The sequence below is a fragment of the Gymnodraco acuticeps genome, unplaced genomic scaffold (assembly GCF_902827175.1).
Source record: "Gymnodraco acuticeps unplaced genomic scaffold, fGymAcu1.1, whole genome shotgun sequence".
Taxonomy (NCBI): domain Eukaryota; kingdom Metazoa; phylum Chordata; class Actinopteri; order Perciformes; family Bathydraconidae; genus Gymnodraco; species Gymnodraco acuticeps.
The window spans coordinates 371,343-393,978 of NW_022989798.1; the positions used below are offsets into that span (position 1 = coordinate 371,343).

The 22,636-nt window shown below is 41.8% G+C and overlaps 1 protein-coding gene across 1 annotated transcript in view; it reads right to left on the reverse strand.

Annotated features, from left to right (window-relative positions):
* Positions 1 to 22,636, reverse strand: part of adamts17 (ADAM metallopeptidase with thrombospondin type 1 motif, 17) — a 215,791-nt gene that overhangs the window by 49,784 nt on the left and 143,371 nt on the right. The window contains 2 exon segments of the mRNA XM_034222448.1: positions 12,781 to 12,921; positions 19,146 to 19,251. Of these exon segments, the coding sequence (XP_034078339.1) occupies positions 12,781 to 12,921; positions 19,146 to 19,251 (247 nt within the window).

Here is a 22,636-nt window from a genome sequence, read left to right on the forward strand (position 1 = left end):
TTTCACCAATGACTTTTCCATGACTTCTCAATGACCTTTACCTCATTTTCCATGAACAAAAAAAAATGACCACTGAAAATGGTTTATTTGAACATGGAACAGGAAAATAAGGTCTGCATATGAAACATGTTGTGCCTATCTAAAGCAAATCAAATAGTAGGCTTACTAGCTTCTACACGCTGAAGCAACTGCAGTCAGGGAGGCAAAGTCATCAGGTATGAAAAAGGTGACAAGGATCCGAGCCCCCCGACCCCACGGAATATCGGTTTAGGGATAACAGAGGATGTTAGCAGTCAGAACAACTAAAGCAGCAGGTAATAATAACAGAAACGCCAAAGAGTCACATCTAATAGAAATATATAAAAGCATTTATTTTAATTGTGTAGCAGTCAGTTTGTAATTCTGGCAGCACTGTTGAGCATTTTGAAAATGTATTTTCATGCCTCTGTGCAAGGCTTAGTCTTTCTATCTTTTATAGCCACTGGTGTAAAGTAACTAAGTTCATAAACTCAACAAGTACTATACGTGGGTACAATTTTGAGATACTTCTACTTTATTAAGTATTTCAATGTTTTGCTACTGTGTACTTCTACTCCTCTACAGTTCAGAGGTAAAGGGTGTCCTTCTACTCCACTACATGTATTTAATACCTTTAGTTACTTTACAAAATGTGGATGAATAATGTGAGTAAAGTGTTAAATCAGACTTTAGTTCCACCTGGAGTAAATCCACAAGCTACCCTGCAGTACACTGCAGAACACTGCAGATCTAACCAAGTGTAATAATCTTATATTTAGATTCTAAATGTAGTTTGTCTTGATTTGAGTTTAAATAGCTTATCTAGTGCTTTCTATGGAAGATTTTTTTTGACTTAATTCTAGTAAATGTTACTTGCCTTGTCTTGATAAGCAACTTTGTCTTTATTTTAGTTATGTTTAACTAGATACAAGGGACCTGTCTATAAAACATCCACCTCAAAGCTAAAAAGCCTTATTTTAAGCACTAGTATGGCAAGAAGAAAACAAATGAATTTCAAGCATCAGCTCTGTGGTTAACATAAGTTATTTTCCCAGCTGGTAAAGACACAATTCAAACAAGAATTAACATCTCTTTTAATGATAATCAACAAATGAACTGATAATCATCATAACACACTCTCCTAAAGGATATGGACCAGAATAACTGATGATATGCATGACATTGACTCTTGAGGTAGGTGTGCAATCTCTACTCTGTTACTGCCCTGGAACTGGTAACAAGGTGGGGGTCCCTGAGCAGTGAGGACACTGTTGGGAGGGGCTGCCAGCTACTCAGTACCCCTCCCTCTTCCTTCAAGCAACATCTCTTTCCCCTGTTATCTGGTCTCTTATTATCTATGGCAGTGGTTCTCAAATGGGGGTACGCGGACCCCTAGGGGTACGTTGGAGTACTGCAGGGGGTACGTGAGATTTATTTGTATGTTAATGAAAAAAAAAAATAATACACCAATTTTAGGAACAGTAAGGAAGTTTGAGCAGAGTGGTTTTATATGAACAGAGTTACACATATTTCAAAACGCGAAGTGTAATAACTGCAGAGGCCTTCCTGTCACTGAGAATAACAAAGATCCTCAGTGAAGCACAAGCCCATGTTTCACTACATTGTAAGTACAACTTATTAAAAAGATCAGTTCAATGCAACTAATGTCGTCTTAGTGTTATTGCATGATGTTAAAATTGGTTTGCCATGAATTTAGTGATGGATTGTAAACATTTAAAATGTAGCATTTAAGTGTTTCTCAGTTACAATGTTGTTGTTTTAATAAATCAGACACTGATGGTGCAGCGCTGTGCTGTACCTCTTTATATAGGCATTTCTTCCCTTAACAAATTGTTTTTGCGCTGATCAGGGGGTACATGGCTGCATTTTTTTTCAAAGGGGGTACATTATTGAAAGAAGTTTGAGAATCACTGATCTATAAGCAATACTGGACAAAGAACAATATCTTAATTTCTGAGGTTGTGGTGCATTTATCACACCACACATGTTCAAACAATCCATGCCACATTACACATTTAAACATGAACAGCTTAACACACCAAGTATGGCTGAGCGATATGGATAACAAAAAAAAATATCACAATATCTTTGACTTGAATGTTCACACACTTCATCAGATGTGGACGACTATAACGATTGCTCTCAGTGGTGTGTGCGAATTTGGCGCTTGCTGCATTATTTAATTATGCAAAGACCCGCCCCTACTCTGCTTCGCATTGGCCCTGAAAGAAGAAAAACCTGGAATGTGCATCCATGTGGTGTTTGTCATCACTCATAAAGTCGGAAAATTAGTGACTTTATTTACCATGTGTTTGTCAGAAGCTGGATCAATGACAATATCCACTAAAAGATGTAAACAACGAATGCCAGTACTATATTATTTACATAGAGATCCTCCTCAGTCCTCAGTGTTTACAAGTGGATGGCTGTTTGTGTCCAAATGATGGCAAACGGGGAATTTCCTATTTCACGAGGATCACCTGAACGCACCACAAGCCAAGCTCCGCAGCGCCAGCGGAATGTAACGGTACGTCCACACAGCAGCTTTTCAAAAATCTTGAAAATCTTGGAGCTGGGCGTGTCTGAAAGCTTGGGGATTTCGCGACCAACAACCAATCACATGAATCTCCCGCCCCCGACATACAAAGCAAAAAAACCCGGTTCTTCTCCACTATTTCTTTTAACATTTTGAACATTTATGAGATTAATGTCTATGGTGCTATTTTATGCTACATTCCATGCTGGCTAATGATACTGTCTATGCTTGCTAGCAACGAAGTAAACTAGCAACGAAGTAAACTGGATATAAAATCTCCAAACAAGCGAAAACCTACCAGTTTCACCCACTGCCTCTGCCACCTCCCTCCATGCCTCGCTCCTCCAGTTTGTATCCCGGTAAGTAAATAGGGACTGGTCATAAAGAACCGGGTGATTTGCTACGGCAATAACTAACTTCTCCTCCATTTTTGTGGAATATAGAAATGAACTGCGGGTCTGGTTCTCCCAGCTTGCACGCGGTTTGATTGGCTAGCGCTTGAACTGTCAGATTTGCATAAACGGATCTGATTGGCTGTCGCTTCCAGCTCAGCCTCAAAAGTTGAACATTGTTCAACTTTGGAATCCTGAACATCCTGGAAATCCTGGAAATCTTCGCCTCGCCCCCCCACAATGCAGTTCGGCGACAAGCGAGGGAAAGTGACGTCATCCCCATTCAAAGTCAATGGGCGGAGACGCGCTGGAAGCGGTGGACAAATCGCCAAAAGCTGCTGTGTGTACGGGCCGTAACACGTTGCTTAGTTCACCTTCACCAGAGAGGCAGGTCAGCGACCAAGAAGTGCAGTTAAGTGCAGTTCCGCTGTGTGGACGGGCCGAAGGTAACGTTAGTAACTGAACGTAGGAATAACGGCCCGTCCACTAGTGCTGTAGCGACGCGTCGACATCGTCGACTTCAAAATACCGTCGACGACATATTTCCGCGTCGACACACACACGTGGGTCACCCAAAGCAACAAGCAGTTCGCAATCGCACTTCAAACACAATGGAGACTGCTGGATTTTGACATGTGACATCTCTTTCTGACCGTCAGAGCCAATGGAATCGAGGGGAACTCCCACATAGTCCTTATTTGGTAATGTGTGTGTGTGAGACTGCTGCATAGCCTAGACCGGAAGCAGCAGCTAGCTGTGGTGGCTACCATTAGCAGCTAGCATTTGCTCTCCGATTTTTATATAAAAATTGAATTATGGATTATAAATTCAATACTTTTTTTATACATAGACGTTAAGAACCTATGGATTAACCGATTCAGCCGCGTTTTTCTCATTTTAATGCCATTGAACACGTCTTTTGATCAGATTGACAGCTACGGTGGTGAGACGATCTCCCTAGAAGCTCTGTAAAGGTACGTGTTATGATGACTGTATTTGCTTCCCCTGTCGCGAGTCCGGATCACTCAGTGATGATACTATATACCTACATAATCTGTGGAGTCTCAGCTTTAATCGGATATATTGTATGTGCAGCTACGATAAGTAATAAGGGTACTTTTATCTTGAGTTCTGTGCCAATGTCCGTTAGCATTTTTCGCTCAGGGGTCATTTAGATGCTTCTTGTGAGACTTGTGTTTTGTTTTGGTAAACATGGTTTGTATCGTCAGTTAGCTGAGATTATTTCCGTTAATCTGGTATAACACATTAATAGGTTCTTAAATATTAAGATCCCCTGAGACACAGTATCGTGAACAATTTTTTTTACATTACGTTTTTTATGAATTGAACAACATAAAAATAATCGTTAGATTAGTCGACTAATCGATCAAATAATCGCCCGATTAATCGTTTTCAAAATAATCGTTTCCCCCCAGCACTACCGTCCACACAGCGCCGTGCGTTGACGCTTGGCGGTGGGCGTGTCTGAAGCTTGGGGATATTTTGTGAGCAACGCGACCAACAACCAATCACATGAATCTCCCGTCCCCGACATACAAAGCAATAGCAATGTTAAAACGAAGTAAACTGGATATAAAATCCCCAAACAGGCGAAAACCTACCAGTTTCACCCACTGTCTCTGCCACCTCCCTCCATGCCTCGCTCCTCCGGTTTGTATCCCGGTAGATGAACAGAGACTGATCATACAGCACCGGGTGATTCACTACCGCTATAATGAATTTTCCCTCCATTTTTTGGAATATGAGGAAATGACCTGCGTAGTCTCTCCCAGCATACACGCAGTTTGATTGGCTAGCGCTTGTACTGGCAGATTGGAATAAACGGGATTTCATTGGCTGACGCCTCGATGGTCAAAAGTTGAACATTGCTCAACTTTTGAAGCCAGCAACGCTCCACGTCGCTTCCCAAAATGCAGTTCGGCTAAAAGTGACGTCACCCCATTTAAAGTGAATGGGCAGAAGCGTTGGAAGCTTCAACGCACGCCGCTGTGTGGACGGGCCGTAAAAGTCCATAGGCGTATGTACCATATTAGTGCTTTCAATTTATTAAATAGTAGTACATTCATTGGTTACAGACCCGGCGCCAGAACACATCTAAAGGGAGGGCATATGATTTTCATGGGAGGGCACACAACACCGTCACGTGCTGCGGGCCTGCGGCACAATATATATATCAAACAGCAAGGCCAACAGCATTGCGCAAAGACGCACACTTATCGCAAATACATACACAAATAAAGGGCAACATAGAAACCACTTTTGAAACATTGTGTGCGTGGCAGCACAAACACTGCTAATCACGAGCAAGGCACACTGGTTAAGGATGGCAGCTTCCTCATCGTTGCACTCGGAGAGAAATAGTAGAGACGGAGACGATGAACTGCTGTTAGGTCTATTGTGGCATTTTGCATGTCGTGAGAGGTGTATGTTGCTGTGTGGGGAATGCTTTCCATTATTTTGGCCAACTCTGCATCTTTGTACTTGTACTGCATACTCAAACAGCGATAGGAAGAGCCCACTGCCTGACTCGGACATGCTGTGGAGTGAATCGTGGTCACCTCTGAGAGGGAGTTGGTTGACAGAGCAAAGCTATAATATCAACGATAGCTGACACGTAATAACGGTTCCGTGCCAGCTGATCTGCACCAAAGTACTAATTTCCTTATTTGTTTCCTCGCTTATCTGTCTCTCTCTCCACAAACTCACACATGAAATATGTTCTTTTGATGCGGCATGCCTTAGCAGTCCTTTATCAGTCTGTAATGCGTGTTTCCAGTCGCAAAAACCTTTTACAGTAAAAGCCGCATCAGATGAAGATGTATTGACTTTAAACTGTCTACAGGGGAAACAAAAGGCTGCCTCTGCTTTTAACGAATATTCAAGCCATGGTCTGTTGTTGTACCATGCAGCGGCAAAAGTGCGCTTCTTTCCTGAAAACAATCTCCCTGGATAACGATCCAGTTTCACCTGGTTGGGTTTATTAACCCCAAGATCATCTGGGGCTGTTGATCTTTGAGCGGTTGCTGGCCCAATACCCGTTGATGCAGGCCCGGTTCCAGAACAAAATGACTCAGGGTGCATCTGAGATTAGAGAGGGTGCTATTTTTATAAGTGGGGAGTGGACCTAACACCCTCTAGGGGGGTCCTCACCTCCTCTGGGGGGGTCCGGAGGCATGTTCCCCCGGGAAGATTTTTTTTCTTTTATATTGAAGTTAAAAGCATCAATCTGGTGCACTTTGAGAGCAACATTAAGAGATCTATGGATCTATGTGCTCTTTGCTTGATTATGCCTTCCCAGTCCCTTATCACATAGCCTATAAGAGCATGGCGCCAGTTGTTGTAGCCGTAATGTCCCCATGATCTGAACTGTTATTACCTGCAGTAGATGCAGTGTTACTGCTGGCGATAAGGGCTGGTTGTTTTAACCATTTTCTGATGTCCATCATTGACTGCTGTGTAAGCACCTTGCAGATGATGAATGTGCAGCGGCACAGGTCACGCGCACCTGACATAATAACGTTACTTACCATTTAAATTGATCAAATAAATGCAGCAGACAATGCTATTCAACCACAATCACAATTTATTTTATTTCAACTATATTCTTCTTATTATTACTACTATTGTTAGTAATAGTAGGCAAAATGTAATATTTTTCACATTTTTTTTTTTTCACTTTTCATTTTTCAAATGAGGGTGCATAACGACTCAACTGAGGGTGCAATGCACCCTTATGCACCCCCGTAGAACCGGGCCTGCGTTGATGTGCTGCAAGGTAGCGTCTGTAGTGGAGGCACTGGCACGGAGCAGGAGGATGCTGGCGGGTGTGGTACAGGGTGTGGCAACGCAGGTGGTGATGGTAGGGGCACAAGGAGCTGTGCCTCGGAGCGGGACAGCGTTGATGAATCAAGGCTTGGGCTCGCTAACTCAGCCCCGGGGTTTGCCGAGGTCAAGCTTGTGACATTAAGGCGTGCTGCTGCAATGGCAGGTGCATGGTCGCCAGCAGGACCATCGGCTCCAGCTCTTTCATCGCTATTTCGTTTTAATAAATCCTTAGACCTTTTGAGCCAATTTCTTATGTCCATTGTGTAATTCAAACATAAATGGGAGTCTACAGAATACACAATAAACAAATCCAGAATATAATAGAGTGTGACGCTGTGATTGGTCTAAATGTGGACGAATCACAAATCACAACATACACATGAATTTATTTGACGTAGCCTGCGATTTTTTTGTTTTAGTTACTATCTGACATCACATACATCGTATGAAAGTTCAGTTTATTTATAATAAAAAAAAAGAAAAAACTTTTCTTTTTTTTTTTTATAAATAATAAGAATCGTGTTTATTGGGGGAGGGCAAGAATGTCAAATGGGAGGGCCCGGCCCTCCCACGGCGCCGGGCATGATTGGTTAACTGTTAGCTGAATTAGCTAAGATAGCTAGCTAGCTAACTACGAAGCACGTGTTGCCAGCTAACCTTAACCTCACTAATGGGGTATGTAAAAATTAAGCTAGCTAACGTTAACTACTCTCAGATAAATAAACTGTCTGTAAGGAACACAACATTAGCCGACGTTAATATCATACGTTTTCTTTTGGTATTCAGTAATTGTATCAGTTAAAAGCTAGCAGTTAGTTATAAACGCAAAGGGTGGTGGTAGACTAGCTAACGTCGACCTAGCTAGTTCATAGTGAATCACAGCAATTTTACAATTTAGTGTCTGATGCCTTTTTAATGTGATTTTTTTTGGGGTTGACTTTTAAAATGACAGTGGCCGTCTTTTCCTGTAAATTACAGAATGCTTCTTCATGGTGAGATGGATAGATTTGATGACACAACTGTGTCACTCTTAAAAGGTAAATCTCTTGTTAATTATTTAGACATCTAACATCTGTTTGCTGTTTTCTCTGTATCAAAGTTCTATTGATTTTTACACTCAGGTTTTGGACGAGATGGGCCAAATTCTAGAGGCAGGCAACAAGAACTTCACTGACCAGATCAAAGCCAGATGGGAAAGCTTTTGCGAAAATGCGCTGTTCTTTGGAGTGTGGAACAAGTCGTTGAAGCCACCAATGGGTCTGGATACATGTAAGCATTATGTATAGATAACACTGATGTTTTATAGGTTGGGGTGACCATTTAATGGCCGCATGGGATGTGATTGTATTAGCTTATTTTCATTATTTTGATAGGACAGGATCTCCTTTTTGATGACTGAATTATGGCAAAATGGTAGTTATGAGGTAGTAGTGGTCACTAGAGGGTTTAAACACTACTACCTTATGTCATGCATACAGGTGACCCTTATGGTTTTGCTTTCCCTTGTGCAACTGACAAGTGCTTTTTATAATCCCCTGCAGTGAAAGTGTCAGGGATATTATAAATTCACCCCAACCGCTGCCCCCCCACTATCCAGCCAAACTTTCAGTTTGCTGATCCAATAACTGCAATGGTTTTTATTTCACTCTTTCATTTCGCTGTGCACATTCAATATCCCTAGGAGAACCGTTTGATTTTGGTGATCCCACGCTCTGTCTCTGTCTCATTCAGGCCAATTTTGAAAAAAAAGTAGCACCAGTTTATGTACAATTTCCCAAGGTGACATTAAGATTCATGTCGCTTCAGGGATACACGCATACACACCAACAGCATCGTTTTTCCATGATTAGCTTATACTCCCTTGGGCTCTGCACAGAACTATTTGTTTGCTTTTGTGCTTACTTTTCAGTTACACAACACTTAATGTCAAAGTCAAATTGCCTAACAAAAACAAGCACAATGCATTTGATCATGTATCCATGTTGTTTTTCAGCTGGACAAGCGATTGCTTTGATGAAGGCACTTCCCTCAATGTTTCCTTCCCCAACTGCCCCACCCAAAAAGCTTGGGTCAGCAAGTGAGGCACTGTTCCATGTTCTTGAGGTGAGTCTGAGTCAGTATCAGTTAAACTGAAATAAAACTTGATATTCCCTGAGGTTTAATTTGTTTCTACTTTTTGTCTCTACTTTGTTGCTCTCAGCCATCCGAGGACCCCAATATGTTTCTCCAGAAACGGCCCATCACCAGTCCAGTCATCCTGGACTCTACTAACCTCCTGTTGGCAAAATCCCACTGATGACCCTACCTAGGGAAATTATGCACGAGGCTCCACTCATCCTGATGGGGTGTTTTTACACCTTCCACCTCACCTACCCCAAATGTGTTGCTACTCTCCTATCCGTCATCCAGACTGAGGTACTGAAGGACAGTATTCACGAGAGTGACCTTACTCATTCATACAAAAAAGCAATAGCTGAATGGGCAGAATTCACAAAAAAGTAGAGAACTTGAATTCTGTGTCCAATGTTTGTAAGTTCTATGAGGATGTATATATGTTGAAGAGCTTTGTTCATTTAATAAATGATCCTGTTTGTTATGGACTGACTTAATAAAAACGTGTTTTTTGAAAGAATTGTCATGTTTACTTATTTTAAGAGCATGTGTTCTAATTTATCTCCCTAAAAACAAGAATTTCATTACATGTAACTTGTTATCGCTTTTATCCAAAGCGACTTACATACTCAATACTGTGGTGTCTTCAGGGACACAACGACATGCTGACTGCAGTGGGGTTTGAACCTATGCTCCCCTGATCCTAACACCAACGCACTACCCACTGTGCCACACGCCTCCCTAAATCTCATTTTAAGTAATTTGATGCTAAAAGTACCCTAGTTTTGAGTGATAATAGGCTTCTTTTGCATTAAATAGGCTTAACTAGAGTGCTTGAAATTAGTCTTTTTAATCTTATTTCAAAGATTGTATGTGCTATAATAGGCGCATTCACACCGCAGGACTTTCCCTGGTACTTTGGTTCTTTAGTTCCGTTAGTACCAATAATGTCGCGTTCACACCGTTGGGACTACTCAGTGCCGGGAACTCTTTTGGCAATTTTTAGTCCGTGCTAGAGAGGTGATAGTAACCTGGTGATAAAAGAGTGCCAATTTCTATTCTATTTCTATTGGCTGGGCGAATTGCAAACCACGCCCCGTTAGACTCTGATTTTGTTTTGTTAGGCAGCCATTTCTTTCCTCGCTACAAAACCACATCCAACTTGAGCGAATAGGTTGTTTGTACTTTAAAGCATGACTACACGTACAACACCGGAGCGGTGGAATGATGAGGAAGTGTCGGCGCTTCTGGCAATTTACTCTGAGGACGGGATGCAGCAGCTTCTACAGAAAGAAGTTCCCAACTCCAAATGTTTTGAGCGATGTTCGCAAAAGCTACTTGAGCTGGGAATCGTGCACAGTGCACACGGATGCCGGGTAAAAATAAAGAAACTCAGGCAGGACTATAAGAAAATTAAAGACCACAATAATAAGAGTGGTAACGATTTTCTATTGTTATTATATATATATATTGCCACTGTTTTTAATACTGACACCTAACTTGCACTAAGGTGTGTCTGCTGCTATATATATTGCCACTGTTACATTGTTTGAAACTACTTACACTTTATTTTACATTTCACACTTTTATTTAACTTCAATTTACATGCATACGACACACCTGGAACAGCGTGATGCCGTTATTGTTATGTCTTGACTGTGCAATAAAACAAACAAACTGGCGAAGCTTTATTTATTGTGTCCCACCCCAAATGTGCAGAATAGAAGAATGTGAGAGCAGACAGGTGTCGGTGGTTGAATGTATCTACAATGTGCAGCAATGGCAGGGGCAGAAACACAAGTCTTACACACATAAACACAAATCATTTATCATGTCATTTGTTTTAGATAAATAAGGGAAAAACACCAAACAAGGGTTAATGTCCTTTTCCAAAATCAGCCTGAGGGGGTAATATATAATAAATACATAAAGATAAAGTCCATTGTTATAATGGGGTATTTTATTTGTAAATTACCCTTATGAACTCCATCATGTCTGAGGTCGGAAAGTAAACAAACGCCTCATACAGCGGGTGGGCTTTATACCCCCTCCCCCGTGTAGTTCTTCTTCTCTCGTTTTTTGTTGTACTCGCCGTGAAGTGGTTTTGCGGCCTGCCAGTAAACCCAGAGAAGAAGAAGACGAAGTGACGTCAGCGTAATCTTGCCTCAGGGAAAGTACTGCGGTGTGAATGCGTTTATGGCACTAGCCCCCTGGCGGATTCAGTGCCGTGGTACTAAAGTACCGCAAGTCCTGCGGTGTGAAAGCGGCTAATGACAGTCGGACAGCCTGACTTGTTTTAAGACATCTTATCAAGTGAAATTTGCTTGTTTTAAGTGCAAGTATGCTTATATCTAGAACGTTTGGCCTTAAATTTGACAGGGCGTTTTTGCAGTGTACAAAGTCATTCAAACTAGCTGCACCTTTACCAGCTTTGAGAACACTTTAATGATCAATCATTATAAAACACATCATATATATTATTCTGAAATGGACCAAACTGCACAATGACTACTTTTACTGTCGCTACTTTAACTATATTTTGATGATAATACTTTTCTACTTTTACTTGAGGAACATTTTGAATGCAGGACTTTTACTGTAACAGAGTATTTCTACACCCTGGTACTTCTACTTTTACTCAAGTACAAGATCTGAGTACTTCTACTTTTACTACAAGATCTGAGTACTTCTACTTTTACTCAAGTACAAGATCTGAGTACTTCTACTTTTAATCAAGTACAAGATCTGAGTACTTCTACTTTTACTCAAGTACAAGATCTGAGTACTTCTACTTTTACTCTAGCACAATATCTATACTTATACCACCTCTGTTTATACCCTATGAAAAAAACTATTAGAAAACGAAGGCTAAAGCTAACGTTAGCAGATAGTGGCAATATATGCTAGCTAGCTAGCTAGCTAGCTCAACGATTCCTTAAATGATATTGCGACAGAAAAACGTTTCAGTGCACATCACGCTCTGCCGCTCTGCTCTGAACACCTGAACGGCCCGTTCTAACAGCTGTTCACCAGCGGCTCAGTCTGTGCCACAGTGACTCCGCACAGTTAACGAACGCACCGTAGATAATGTAGCTGACCCTCATCCCGGAGCAGCAGAGATCAACCGGCCTGACAGGCAAGAAGACTCGAGCTCACAGCTCGCGCTTCATATATTAAAAAATAACACCATGCGCGTCATGATGGCACATAACAGCTCGCGACCGCAGATTATTTCGGCGATTAGATAAAATGTAAATACAATTTGACGCAACTTTACATTTCCATGACTTTTCCAAAACTTTGGGAAAAATATTGTTTTCCAGAACTTTTCCAGGGCCTGGAATTTGCATTTTGAATTTCCATGACTTTTCCAGGGTTTCAATGACCGTACGAACCCTGTTAGATATACAGGCTGAGCAAAAGTAAAGACTTCCTCTCGTGCCTTCCACAAATATCTGCTCTTTGTTTGTTTTCACAGAGCCCAAGGATTATTTTCCAGCATTTATTTTAAACTTCAAAAATGCTGTTTGCATAATCATAAAAAAACAAGAATAATAAATCAAATCCAATCAGAACTGAGCTGGAGTTGACCATAAGGCAACTGGCTGGGGCATCAGTTTCTATATAGATATACTAATGAGTGTTGTTTACATAAAGAACTACATATACAGTACTGCATACACTGAATGGTTAACTGGCTGTGATGCAAGTCACATTTCAGACTTGATCATTAAAGGATTATTGTATCATATCGTTATTAATGTTTTATCTGAAATAATGAACTTGAAACTGAGAGAACGTACGTGTTTATGTTCCCCCCCTGGTCAGTAAGTGGTGCCTGTAGCTGTGTCTCACCTGAGGAAGTTCTCCAGGTCGTCTCTGCTGCAGGAGGACCAGGACAGGTCGCTGGGGTTCCTGCCCTTCACCCACTCCCCAGACATGATGTGGGAGTGACCGGTGCAGGTGGCGTGGTCGTCGTCGTGGCTCATCCCCATGCTGAGGAGCGGATGTGGATATACATTGACACTGGGTTAAAGATTAGGATCATTCATTCAATATACATTTGTTTTCAATGATATGATACGATAACACTTTTCAGTTAGAGTCTGACATTTTTGCTGAATCACAGAAGCTCCATTTGTAACATCAACAAGGTCAAATATTTAAGACAAGAACAGACATTTGAAATAGCATCACGATCACTGATGAGAAACATGCTCAAGACCCTCTAACATTAGATCTGGGATGTAGCTCTGTGTTTGATTTGATGATTGACTGGTGCACAAAGGAGTGCTTCAGTCTAACTTTATTCAATCGTGGGACTCTGTACCTCCAATCTGATGGAAACAATTCATATTTGCTGTTCAGGAAATGTTTGGGGTCAGTAATTATGTTGTTGGACAGCCAATGAGAGATCTTAAGTAGATACACACACTTCCCAGAATAAAAACGACCCAGGGTTTGAAACAAAGACATATTGCTAAATGATCACTCTATGCAAGTTGTGACTGAGGTGTGTGTTTGCAGAAAATCATGATTTCCGTTTGAGATCTGTGCAAAAGTAACATAGACACTGTAAGCACGCAGATACAGTACACACACACACACACACACACACACACACACACACACACACACACACACACACACACACACACACACACACACACACACACACACACACACACACACACACACACACACACACACACACACACACACACACACACACACACACACACACACACACACACACACACACACACAACATGGGTGAACCCCGGCCACCGTGCACTGACTTCCCTACAACCAGCAGCACGGTAACACGTACTGTAGGCCCAATTCCAAACCACACCCTACCCACTCCGTGTCAGAGTCACACTCGCAGCTCAACGAGGCTCCCTCCCGTCAGATGGAGGGAGTAAATACAGCAGCAAGCTTTGGGACAAACTCCCCTCTCTCCGGCAGAAACAGGAAATGCCGTAACTGTATGTAACAACGGTTTCAAATCAGCATCTCTTAGACAAAAAGTTTAAATGAATAACTCAAATAAAACTCCAAACATCTTTCATTGTGTTTCAAAGCTCTTTTAGTTTTAAACCTGATGTTTATAAGCTTCTTAGTTTTTGCAACAGTCTGTACATATACACAACTTTATAATAAAATGCACACATTTACCTTTTTCTAGACTAAACACAGGTACGATCCTAAGTTAAAAACATATGAGGTTATCATGAGGTTGTTAACATCGCAGTTTATCAGTGGATGTTTGCTGGAACTACTTGTAAACAGCTTGTTTCCTGACGGACACACACAGCGTGACTCCGGTCAGGTAGAGACCGATCTCAAGTCAGCACCGCTGCAGACTCGTTGTTTGAGGGCTTGATAGCCCACTCCCCCTCCACACGGTTACGGCATTTCCTGTTTCTGCCGGAGAGAGGGGAGAACGTCCCAAAGCTTGCTGCTGTATTTACTCCCTCCATCTGACAGGAGGGAGCCTCGTGTGTCACTCTGTCACGGAGGGGGACTGTGTAGGGGTAGGGTGTAGGGCGTGGTTTGGGATTGGGCCTAAGTGTATACAGTAAAAAAAGATGATATCATTACTATTAGTCAATAATGAGTGAGGATGCCGGTCTGTCTCTGGCTGCAGATCTGTGAGGGAGCTTCCTGTTTGCTGAGCTGTCATTATCATGTTTAACTGGCTTTGAACAGCTGCTTCAGAGAGCAGATGTGACTGAGAGAGTATTACATAATCACCCCAGCAGCTGATCATCATCTGTGCTGTGTGCTGTTCATGCATCAACAGGATGGTGTAATGGATATGTGATTTTGGCATGAATCTAAAAGATAAACAACAATCACACACATAAATACAATCCTCTGATGAGGAGCTGCTGAAGGAGCGATATATATAAAAAAGTAGGGCTGTCAATGCATTAACGCATTAACGCATTAACGCACGATTCATCTGGAAACCTTAACCCATTCCTCCCATCTTTCCAGCATGGATTTTTGCCATGAATTGCATGGGAGTGAAAAGGCAAAGAAAAGCGGAGAAACTGACAAAAGCTACATGTGTGTCACTGACTGGAGAACGCTGGACGTCAGTAAGACCATCAATACCTCGGTGTAACCAAACACTGACAGATTGTTCTGCTCTAACATGCTCTGTGTAGCTCACATTATACAGAGGGTCATCACTGCAGCTCTCCAATGAAGTGGCTGTCGATGCGTGGGCTACATGTCGGACTTCATTCTAATGATTCAGAATCATGTTATTAGATATCATGGTAGATCGACGTGTAGGCTAACATGACCAACATACTAACTAGCATGGTGGTTCTAGGCATGGCGATGTGATTGATTGATTTTATTAAGGGTCAAATACTGGAACAACTACTGGTTTGACTCTCATGGAGTTTAGTACAAACTTAAAGTTCTCCACAGGATGAATTGTAATCTATTTGGTGATATTTAGACTTTTTATTCAGCACCTCTACCAGGTATTCATTTTATCAATATTTTGGTTCAGACCAAATACCTACAAAACTAAGAACATGCTCATCAGCCTCAGGGGAACACTGCAGTAACTTAGCTGATATAATGTATGTATACTGAATGCTGCACTGTGATAGATACATATTACCTGCTAACATAAATGAGTATATACAATATGTGTGCAGCTTTTATTCAAACTACCTTAGTGTGCTGTGTTTCCATTAAAACTTACAATTCTACGCCAGCCTGAGCTCAGGGTTTATAGAAGCTTTAATAGTTACTGTGTGTGTGTGTTTGTGTGTTTGTGAACCAGTGTGTGTGCTCATGTAACACAGTTATCTTTTAATGTGCATGTTCATGGGCAGTGTTTGCCAGCTCTGTGTAAACTGTGAAGAGTCCTGAGGGAGCTGCCTCATACACTTGGCATAATGTCCAGGTGAGTCTGGCACACGCTCAGGTTAACAGGCCTGTGAATGATGCCTTTATGTGCAGCAGAGTGCATGTTTCCAGCTTTAACACACCTCTTACAGCGTGCAGAAGAACTCGCCTGAGCTTACATTAATGTCCCAGTCACTCTTTATGGCCTCACTGCAAGACCTTTTCTATTGATTTTCTGTATCCACCAATTGAGGAACCCATACTTATTCATAAACGAAATAAAATAATCTTTCAGGAACTAAATTATCTATTTTTCCTTAAATGGGAAAGTAATGTTTGACAAGAGTCACAACTGTCCCTGGACTATTGGTAACAAGAATATAGCTCAAACTTTATACAGTATGAACATCACCTCCAATCTCTTTCTTCATTTAAAAAAGTTAAGCATCACCAAACTGCTCTGAAGTTTGTGAGGCATGATTTTTGCTCAGAAACCTTGATGGTCACATGACCTGCGTGTGGATGACAGATCCCATGATAACAAGTGTATTAATATGGGTGACATGTTTGTTACATCCAAAGATCCTCTTTGAACAGACTAGGGTTACAATCTCCCTCTCATAACTGATCCCTCATCATCACATGAGACTCATTCTACACAGGTCACATGACGAGTGATCGCACCATGAACTGACATTATTTTGTCACACTATATTCCATACAGCTGCAAAGGGCACACTACAAAATAACAATGAAGTGGCATAAAAGCAAACAAAGCAGTGTAAATGGAGAACAGCAGGAGCAAATGTACTGTAGGACATCCTGAGGGAGCCTGAATGGACATTTAATCTGTGATCCTTCCCAGTGTTATGTCTCCATGAATGTGCTGAGAGAAAAGAGCAAAAGGAGAGAAAGTGGAGTTTGGGAATCAGTCTGAAGTATCCGGCATGTTTGCTTGCACAGAAAACATCAGTCAGGGAACCCGTCCTCTCACTGTTTGTGGACAGAAGACACAGAAAATGTGTCCAGCAGTCAGAGCACTGCAGAGTGTATCAAATACAGCCTGCTATTTATCCTGAAGTGAGACTCGCACTTAAAAAAAGCAACTCAAAATGGTTCACTGTTCACAGCCACCGCTTCTGGAGGGCAGGGTGAGATGGAGGGGGAACAACTCTCTACTGAACTCCACCGTGGACATATCCTCTTACACCATCCCTGTTGGTTTGTCTGATGGGTCTGAGTAGAAACAGATTTTCATTCAACAGATGATAAGGTGTGAGGGACAATTCATTTGGCTGTTGATTGGTTAAATGTTCAGCCTGGACCACACCTCCTCTGGCTGGCAGAGCACTCCCCTACCTATAATTTAGTTTTTTAACAGACAACATACAACGGGAACACATTGTATTCAAATACCTCATTGCATTTAATTATTAATACAAAAAAGAGCAACTTGCATGATTGTATATTGTATAATGTATGCTATGTTCATATATTTTGTGTTAAAGGAGACCTATGATGCAAAATGCACTTTTGTATGTCTTTTATACATAAATATGTGTCCCCGGCAGTGGCGAGCCATCAAGGCCCTCTAGGCCCTCTAAGATATTCTACAAAATAATATTTAAAAACATTAAAAAAATATATATATTTTTTTTATATTTAAAAAAATATATCTTTTTAGCTATATTTTTCATTAGTTTTACCAAAATAACTTGATTTAATTGTATTTAAAATAACATTTCCAAAGAAATAAATCCTTCGAATCTGCCTATTCAGTTTCTGTTGGAATGTAAAGGGTTAAATGAAAGCTCGTCTCTGCGAGTGTGAAGAGAGGAGCGTGGGACGTCCATGCGGTCCAGCTATGAATTCACAGAGGGCCCCGCTATAGTAACTGAACGAGAGAGTAATGTCAAATGACAGTACAATTGACCAATCATATCTTCCCTCTAAATGGGTGGGTGTTATTATCGCGAACTTTATGACAAGTTCCGCCCGCTGTGAAACTTTTCTTGTTTCCATAGCAACAACAACTTCCTGTCAACAGCGTTAACTCGCCTTCAAAATAAAAGCATGCCAAATTACACTTAAGACATACAACTAAAACGAAAGTAACAAACACAATGCAATATCCTTTTCAATTTCAAAGAACACAAATAGGGTTATTTACAGGTGTTGTTTTGTGTGGTAGAGGGTCGCTTTCATTGATGCGTTTTGCACCCCGGGCCGATGTTTTGATATTCCGCTGAAGTATACGCTGTGACGTAATAACTCGAGGGAAGGGGTGGGGGTCAGAGGGCCCAGGTATAAAAGTCACGGCTCGCCACTGGTCCCCGGTGTGTCAGGGAACTCACGCAGCGTCAGAAAATAAAACCCTCTCTCTTTTCGTCCGTACCCAAATCTCTAAAAACGGGGCTACAACGGAGCTGATCCAGATTTGCGGCGATTTCACATAATATCGGCAGCGGACTCACAGCACTATCAGAAACGTTGCTATCAGAAACAATGCCCGACTGTTTTGGACGTAATATGGTCGGTGTTTACATTAGCATCGCTAACATTCAGAGCTAACCTGTACTGGAGAGCATGTATGTGAAGAAGCAGGAAGTAAAAAGGAACTCACCTTGTGGTATAACCGGCAAGAGAGAAAGCCTTTGAGCTCCAAACTGTTTCAGAAATGATCCTTGATAATCCATGATATGGCGTTTCATCACGGCAGCATTTAGTTTAGACAGTAGCTGCTGGGTCCCGCATGAGCTCAGACACCTCCTTTTTTATTTTTAGCAATTTTTGAAACAGGAAGTGAAACAGATGGATATGAGGCATGGCTAGAATGGGTGATCTGTTTGGTATTTTGAGCAAAACACTTCATAGACATGTTTTTTATTTATTTGTATATATCTGAGACCTATGCTATTGCCTAAAAATAGCATGATAGGTGACCTTTAATAGAAAGTTGGTCTATTACAGCGTAGTCTAACTCACTCTGTATATTTTACACTGTGTATTCAATAGATGCTCTATAAATACAGCACATATTTTTCTACTGTTGATATGTTTTATATTTACTATATTTCTTTGTTTTTATTATATTTCTTACTCATGCAATGCCTTGTAATGCAGCATCCATAAACTATATCTGATTTAATAAACTGTAAAGCCAATGCACAAACCTGTTTATTAAATGAATTGCATATTTAGTTCCTTATCAACATGGAAGGGATTTAGACTCCAGTCTGTACTCTGGACTGGTCCACCGCACACTCTCCCAACATTCTCACAACGGCAACATGGACATGAGAGTATCAGTATGACATCATGACATGCAGGAGAGTGAAACCTACTTGTGTCCCAGCTCGTGAGCTATGGTGAAGGCCAGGTTGAGTCCATTGTCCTCAGCTAACACACACTTCCTCTTGGTACTGCAGACACCCCCCAGATACGCAATACCTGTAACACAGCAACATGACAAAACAGTGAGTTTAATAAATAACAATTTATAATTGGTGATTTCAAATAACAAACTGGGTAAAAGGTGTCTCTATTCACTTCTGATTAACAGATGCTTGGATTATATATGACCCAGTAACTGTTCCCTTCACTGTATTGTATGGAGTTTCAATGGGCTATGGAAAAACTCCTAAAATGGAGTTGCATTCAGCTTACTCATGTTCTGGTCAATAATCTCCACCACTGGTATCAGAAAGTTGTAGAAGCAAAAGCAGGAGTTAACCAATCAGAGTTAAGTGTCCTATGAAGTTCCTTTGTATGGCAAACGCGAGTCGCATCTCAGGCAAACGGACTATAAACTGTAAACAAAAGTAATGTGCATTGAAATACTGTTCAACAATTGGTCAGACATTAAGAGAGTAAAAACGCAAATCCCAGCAATTTCTACTGTAGAAATGGAGCATCGGCAGGTTATTTTCATGCTGCTGTTAATCTGGAGAGCATATCAACAGACTCTAGTGGACGGCGCATGGGATTATATAATCAGACACGTAAATACTACGCTTCCTATGTTTCAGTGGACACAAACAAACCGCAACAAGGGGTTAAAATCTCCAGGGTTCGATTCAACCGGACTATACAAGGCTGGTGTGAACGCAACCTTAGAAGCGGAGGATCTGCGTAAAGAAGTTCCAAAAATATTCAATCAACCTTTCAACTAGGCACATCACACAGACACGCGTGTGTGCACACACACACCCACACAAACACACACACTTTCTGTCGGTCTATGGCGCCTCGCGAAACCTCATTTAGATTAAGACTGTCATGAAAACGAAACAAATAATAAATAAAAAAGAGATGACAGGCAGAGAAGAACAGAGTCTACTCAGCCAACCCAGCAAACACACGTATCACTTCACTGTCTGGTGAAATGAATGAAGCTTCAGGATTCAGGTTCAGTTCGATAAGAGCTGGTCGTAAGAAACAGAGGATCAGCTGGATGTTCGCCTCTTAGATAAACCTCAGAGTGGAGATGATATAGACTTTAGGTTCAATTTAATCGACATTCCCGTTTTGTCACAAATCTGTCAGTGTGGGTCATTATAAAGCTCCAGTGACTGCAAATAAGAAGCTGAGAGTTAGCTAAAAGAGTTTGTCCAGTAGTGGCCAAAGATCCATTTGTCTTCGTTAGTTTTCCGAGCTACTGGCGTCTATCTCCTATGTAGTGAGGTGAGAAGTGAAGACCCTTTTTAGTTGTTCACAGGCGGTGAAACGGTGGGTTACGTATTGTAACCCTAGTTCTATACGCACAGGCTTATAGAACTGGACTCTATGGGTACTACTCTCATCAATGATACGCGAGCGTTCACACACTGAAGTTGTATAAACGTAGCCGGCCAATCAGGGCGAGCCTACCTGAATGGGCGCGCAGGCACACAGTATATAAGGCGGCTACGCCTCCTGACTGTCATCCTACACCCTCTTCAGCGAGCAGCATAGGAAAGACAGGGCCCCTAGGTAGAGGGCTCCGTCTGTGCTTATAGAACTAGGGTAACAATACGTAACCAACCATTCTATCTCACACAGGCTCCGCCCTCTACTGGACTCTATGGGTACAGTGGGTGGAGCCCCGATGGATAAACGCCCTGTCGTCCCACAACATCGACCCACCACTGCCCCTGACCGGCCTTTGGCTAACAGCCACCGCACCCCAACTTCCTATCACCCGGTTAAGACCGTGGAGAAGTCGGGGCCACAGCTTACTTGGCTGGGTAGAGCCTAATTGGTCTGAATAAGCCCATAGCTCCACCCTGCAGGTGCCAGTGCAAGTGACTACACCAGTGGTTCTCAAACTTTTTCTGTCAGGAGAAAAAAAAAAGTCGGGCCCCCCCAACACAAATAGTCAGGCTCAGTTGCGGCGCCAGAGATTTCTTTTGGGGGTGCTATGGGGTAGCTTGACGTTAGAGGCTGCTCAAACATTTAGGGTTTCCCATTAATGTACCGGGCGCTACAGTGGAATTTTCTACTGCAACACTCCCCACGCAAATACACAATGGTCCCGCGACTGTTACAATGAAGGCTCGATAATCAGCTCACGGCATATAGGTGTAAGCAGGGGTAAAGTGCTATTTTTATAGGTGGTGTGTGGACCTCACATAGTGGGGTCCGGGGGCAAGCTCCCCTGGGAAGATTTTTAAATATTGAAGTTAAATGCATCAATCTGGTGCACTTTGAGAGCAAAATGAAGAGATCTATGGATACATCTCTCAACACCCATTTGAAACAGAACTGTAAACAGATTTACTTTTTCTTTATGGATATTTTACAAATCACTCCCCTTTTCAACTTTATTCTTTTTTTAATGTCATATAGTATTTCATACCTGTTTTTAATTTATTCTCTTATTTTTTTATAACTATAATGATCATATAAACGTGTGCCTCGGAAATAATTGTTTACATTAATGGGGACCAAAACGTTTGAGACCCACTGAGATAACACTTTAGCTCACTGAGTCTCTCAGTCTGACAGGAGAGGACTCTCCTCCACTTTGTTGTTAAAAAAACTCCTTATATCCGTTAGCGTAGCTCACTAGCACCAGAAGCTAACAACAACGATCTCCGGTACCGGTGCGCTATCTCTCTCTCGCTCGCGCACGCACACAAAATGGCTCGTTCCACACACACACACACACACACACACACACACACACACACACACACACACACACACACACACACACACACACACACACACACACACACACACACACACACACACACACACACACACACAGAGCCGAGCTTTAATGAAACACAGAGACCCAGACGTAATAGTACTGTATCATATTATTTTCGAATCAATACTTTTTCAAAATATGATCTTTTTTTTTTTTTTTTACGATTTTTTTTTTTTTAATAACCATTTTTCCTCTTGGTCTCTCGCGCCCCCCCTGTCATGTCTCTGCGCCCCCCACTTTGAGAACCACTGGACTACACACTGTGCACCACGTTTCCAAGGTCCCTAAGGAGCATAGGGAAAACGTAAGTGTACTATGTCCTCCACACTCACACGCTTACCTCGTGTAGTGTGTGCACGGACCCTAGTGGGGAGAGTCCTCCAGCCCTGTATGGGGCTTACGTTTCCCAGGTCCCTAAGGAGCATGGGACAACGTAAGTGCATTGTCATGACCTGGATCTTGGCCATAACAAAAGCGTGGCAAGGACAATATATATGAAAATATATGTATTAACCACAACCCAACGTTAAACAAAACTAACATAAAGGCAAGGCAAAAGCATAAACGAAAAGGCTGCTCTCCCAAAACAGGTCCTCCGCGGAGAGAGTCATCGAGAGTCTGGCTCAGGCCTTTTAACCCTCC